Source organism: Arachis duranensis, chromosome 2, assembly GCF_000817695.3.
Source record: "Arachis duranensis cultivar V14167 chromosome 2, aradu.V14167.gnm2.J7QH, whole genome shotgun sequence".
Classification (NCBI taxonomy): Eukaryota; Viridiplantae; Streptophyta; class Magnoliopsida; order Fabales; family Fabaceae; genus Arachis; species Arachis duranensis.
This window is the reverse complement of record NC_029773.3, coordinates 83355411-83360979: the sequence shown is the minus strand read 5'-3', so window position 1 is coordinate 83360979 and position 5569 is coordinate 83355411. Positions and strand designations below refer to the sequence as shown.

The following is a 5569-nucleotide window of genomic DNA, read 5'->3' as shown; positions in this document are numbered from 1 at the left end:
GAATATTATAAAATTATTAGAATTTATTATTTTTTTGTCATTAGTTAGTCATTAATATTTAAAACTTAAAAATATGAAATAAAATATGTTATTGGATTATTAGACTAAAAGAATTAAGTTGATAGTTAAGTAATAATAAAAAATAATAAATTTTAATAGTCCCTATATTTCTCATATTTTACTATTTTCGGTTTTTACTTTTAAATGTGAAAATCAAAACTACTTGAAGTTATACTCGAGTATTTTGAAAGACAGAAAAAAAAAATTTTCAAGTGTAAAATTACATTTATCTAAGTTTGATTGATATTGCAGGTTGAAATTTTAGGTAAGAATTTTGGAATTTACCTATTAATGCAGAATTTAATTTGTTATTTATTTTATTATTGTATTATATAAAAATTATACAGTGAACTGCCTTTTAAAAATTTAGTTTCTCTGCTAAAAAAATATAAAATGTTACTCTATATTGTAATTCAAAAAGTTTTAATTCAGGGAATATAATTAAACAGAAGAAGATCATTCTCTCTTAATCAAGTGTTAAAGTTTTTATATATCTTCAATTTGAACTTTAAAATATCTTTAAGATTTTGAACTCATTTTTAGTTATCGAGATGTTTAAAAAAATATAATCATATTCATGGATGAAAATAAGGATAATTTGTATATTTTAAATAATTAGAATTTAATTTACATAAATATAATATTCTCAAATTGTTTATATTTTGATTCTAACTTTAATTTATGACTACAAAAATTTTAAACTCCAAATATTTTAAATTCGTAAATTATTCATAATAATATCATTATTGATTGGATAAATAATTTGAGTTTTTTTTCCTAGATAGTATTTAGTTAGGGGTTTGGACCTATTACCTATGAATAGTCTCTGTAAACTGTTCACAAAACACTACACAACATTATAATCAATTAAACACAAGGCTAGCTATTTTCCATTTGTTTCTAGCCTTTGACTTTTTGTCTTTGTATTTCAGCATTTCAGCCTTTTATATTCTTTGTCATTACACTTTTTATCTCTTTTTCGGTTTTTCCCCATCTCCCTTGTATTTCCTTTGTTAGTTTCTATTTACTTTGACTTTCAGTCATGCCAGTTCATTTTATTAGCTTTTTACCGTTTGGCAATACGTACACTTTTTACTGAGCTTGTTTATTTTATCACAGGTTGAATTGGATTTGTCAATTTATGATAATACAACCAATAACAAAAAAGGACCACTCCAAGTAAAATAAATAAATAAAAATGAGGGACTACGGACTATTTCAATTTTTTTTGTTCTCTTTGCTTAGAAATTTAAAAGTTTACCTGAGATTCAATTGAAATTGAATCAAATATTATAAAGTAGTGTATTTTTATAAAATATACATTTTTAAAAAATTAAATAAATTTATTTAAAAAAATTCAAATTGATTCAATTAATTTACTAGCGATTTGTTATAATATTTTTTTTGTCTCAATCAAATTAGCTAAGTGATTGATTTTCAATAAGAGTGTTTAAAATTTAGTCTGATTTAAAATTTGATTTGAACTCAAGACATGTTTTACCAAATTTAAATTTGTTATTTGTTATCTTGTGTTATTTTTAGATTGGATTTGAGTTATGCTTCAGGTCACCCGACTGGCTCCGAAGTTGTTTTTTATAATAAAAATATATATTTTAGAGTGAAATTAGTAATGTCATATTATAGTTTTACACTTTAATTAATATTTTTTAAATTATACATTATTGTTTTTATTTTAAAATAATTTATTTTAATATAAATATAATATAATATTTGTTAAATTCAATTCTTAAAAGTACAATTTTATTACTTTAATATATAAAATTTATAATTTTATATACACTAATTTTACATTGGGCCAACCCAATTTATTTTGGATCACTTTTAGATCAAGTTAAAATGAACCCGTTGTCCTTTTAGGATTGGGTCCGTATTTGATTAAATTCTATTAGGTCCTACCTATAAACACCCCTAATTTTTAGTTAATTTGATCGAATTAGGTAGTTCGATTAATTCTCAAATCATGAGTCACGACAATATAATTTCGATCTATGATTTTAAAATAATAAATTTATAAGTCTCCAGAAAAAAGAAAAAAGAATAAGAGATGGATAATTTTATAGAGAAACAGGTGTATTTGTTGGGCTAACTTTTTTTGTATGGAAAAAATATTGGTGTTTTTTTTTTAAAAATGAGACTATTTGGTGTAATTACAAGTAGGTGAATTTTGTAAGTGAAAAGTCAACACGTGGGTGGCGTGTTAGACACGTGATAACATCCTGATCAACACGTATAGAGGGCGTGTTGAACACGTGGCACCATCTTGACCAACACGTGAGAGGCGTGTTGCAACACATGGGAGACATATTGAATAATTTCCACAATACTATAATACACTTCAAATATCAATATTCAACCAAAATACTATTTCTATTTCTATATTAAAAATAATTTCTGCATTTGTTGTCTCCCAAATTTTCGTCCACTAAACTTAATTCAAATGGTTTCATGATGAAGGACGAAAATACGGCATGTGGAGGAATTCTTAGGGTTTATGAAAAAAAAATTTTTAACAGCCAGTGACGGACCCAAAAAATTTATGGTGGGGGCAAAAATAATATACATTATTATCAAAATATATATTAATTTAAATTTAAAAATATAAAAGTGCACATTAATTATTTGAATACAAAATAAACCAAAAATTACATTAGCTGCTAACTTTCTTCGCTTTAAATCTTGAAGGTACTTCTCTTCTTGTTTTCATATTTTGAAAATGTTGAATAATTGTTTCATTATCAACTTGATTGAATATCTCTCTTTCTATATATGTAACCAAACAATCATTCAACCACTCATCTCCCATTCGATTACGAAGTCGACTCTTTATGATATTCATAGCAGAAAATGTTCTCTCGACTGATGCTGTTGCCACAGGTAGAATCAAAGCTAATTTCAACAGAAGAAATACCAATGGATAAACAATATGCTTTTTTGTCTCAACTAACTTTTGAGATAGTCCACTGATTTCATTTATATTTGAGAATTGATCATCAAGACGCATATCCAATATAAAATTCTCAAGTTGACTATCAAGTGCCAAAAGTTGAGTAGAAGAGAATTCATGTGGATAAAATTCAGCTAAACGAAGCAACTTCTCCTTATCAAATGCAAAAAATGAGTCAATTGGATTCAAACAAGCTATACAAAGAAGTAACTCAGTATTTACCTCTGTAAAATGATTGTTAAGCTCTTGAAGTTGTCTATCAATCACTTGATAAAATAATTCAACTTGAAAATGATGCAAGTTTGAGACCTTTTGGATTTTGCGCCTTGATCTTCCTTGTGTTACAAATATATCATTCATATTTGGAGCAAGAATATTGTGATTATCACAAAATAGTAAAACTTTGTTGAGCAAAGAGGACCAACCATCGTCTGTTATACTTTGCAATCGTTGCTTGGACACTTTAACCAATGTCATAGCATTTATAATGTCTTGGTCACTTCTTTGTAGAGCTTGAGACAACTCATTAGTAACTCCTAATATACTTTTCATCAAATGTAAATTGAATACAAATTCAAAAGATTGAATATGATTCAATAATTGGCATGCTTCAGCTCTTTGTTCAGGATTATTTCCATCTTCCTCAATAACTTCAAGAACTTCTACCACGGAAGAAAAAATAGAAATCAAGCTAAGTATTGTACCATAATGTGAGCCCCATCGAGTATCACCTGCCCTTTTCAATGTTGTTTCTTGATTTAAGCCACGCCCACTAGAAACATCTCCATTTTGTAATGCAACAATTGTCTTTTGCATTTGACTTTCACGAAGCATGTCTTTACGTTTACAAGAAGCTCCAACAATATTGCACAAACTAGCAAGCAAATTAAAAAGTAGTGCAATTTCGACCTGTTTCTTTGCAACAACCACAAGTGCTAATTGAAGTTGGTGAGCAAAACAATGAACATAAAAAGCACAAGCATTTTCTTTCAAGATCAAACTTTTTAAGCCATTAAATTCTCCCTGCATATTAGTAGCTCCATCGTAACCTTGTCCACGTATTCTTGTTAAACTTAAATTATGCTTTGTTAATAAAGATTCCAAAGCTACTTTTAACGACAACGCATTTGTGCTAGAAACATGGACAAGGCCAAGAAATCGCTCCATTACAATCCCTTCTTTGTTCACATACCGCAAACAAACAGCCATTTGCTCTTTAACAGAAATGTCTCGAGCTTCATCAACTAAAACAGCAAATAAATCATCTCCAAGATCATCAATAATAACTTTAGTAGTTTCACTTGCAGCAGCTCTAACAATATCTTTTTGAATTTTAGGTGCTACTAGCTTAAGGTTTCCACGAGCATTTTTGAAAACACGATCAATCTCTGTATTATGTTGAGCAAGAAAGTCAAGAAGCTCCAAAAAATTACCTTGATTATTTGAATTGTGCGATTCATCATCACCACGAAAGGCCAATCCTTGTCGCAATAAAAATCTAATGCACTCAATTGTTGCTGTTAAGTGAGTTCGGTAATCTCTTTTAGCTTGGTCTGAATGCTTTTGAAAAACAACTTCAATATGTTGTTTTTGCTTTATGAGTGCTTCGCATTTTCTTCGAGCTTGATTATGAGCACTATCATGATTTCCAATATGTGTTTGTAATCGCTCCTTCTTTTTCCAATTTGAAAAGCCCTCTTTTACAAAAGCATCACCACTCGCACCATCAGGTTTCATAAGATAGCAACAGAGACAAAATACAGCATCTTTTGAAATACTATATTCCAACCAATTGCCAAATTCATAAAACCAATCAGCATTAAATCTACGGAGAGAAGTTCCAAAATATGTTTGTGGAAAATCATGTTCTCTTGGTTGACAAGGACCTTTTTGCAAATAAGCTCGTCTAACTTCATCTCTGACATTTGGATCATAATTTGAAATTTTGGGTCGTTGTCCAGGATCAGCTACCAGACTTTTCACATTGAATTCTAAGAACTTCTTTTTATTAGAAGAGACTAATGGAGTGACTTCAGATTCTAGTGGTAGCTTTCTTTTGAAATATTTCTCCATTACTATTTCTAAAAATAAAAATATATATTCTAAATTAGTAAATTGATCAATTCACTTTAAAAATTTATATGCAATCTAATTACATATAATAGAATAGAACGAAAGATAAACAAATAAATAATAAGGATCACTAAATTGAGAATAAAATAAAATATATAAATTCATGAAAAGAATAAAAAATAGATTAATACCTAAACTATAATTGTTTGAATTAAAATTTGCAATTGAAAATATCAAAAAGAGAAACAATGAAATTGAAAGATACATAGAGTCATAGAGAGCTATATAAAATAAAATAGAGAATTTAAAATTTACCTTTTGATGAAGAGAAGATGACCACTAGACAAGGAATAGAAAAGAAGATTAAAAATATGAAACTAAGAAAAGGGTTTAAGAGAATAAATGAGTGACGGCTAGGATTTAAAAACAGAAGAAGACTAAGTTTAATTAGGTTAACTAATAGTCAAAATC

At 27.9% G+C, this 5569-nt stretch overlaps 1 protein-coding gene across 1 annotated transcript; it reads right to left on the bottom strand.

Moving 5' to 3' along the window:
• Nucleotides 1–2728: 2728 nt before the first annotated feature.
• Nucleotides 2729–5098, bottom strand: LOC107475581 (uncharacterized). The gene is made up of 2 exons (XM_052257916.1): nt 4607–5098; nt 2729–4549 (listed from the first exon to the last, which is right to left on the bottom strand). The coding sequence occupies exons 1-2, from the start codon at nt 5096–5098 to the stop codon at nt 2729–2731; spliced, it is 2313 nt and encodes a 770-aa protein (XP_052113876.1).
• Nucleotides 5099–5569: the final 471 nt, after the last annotated feature.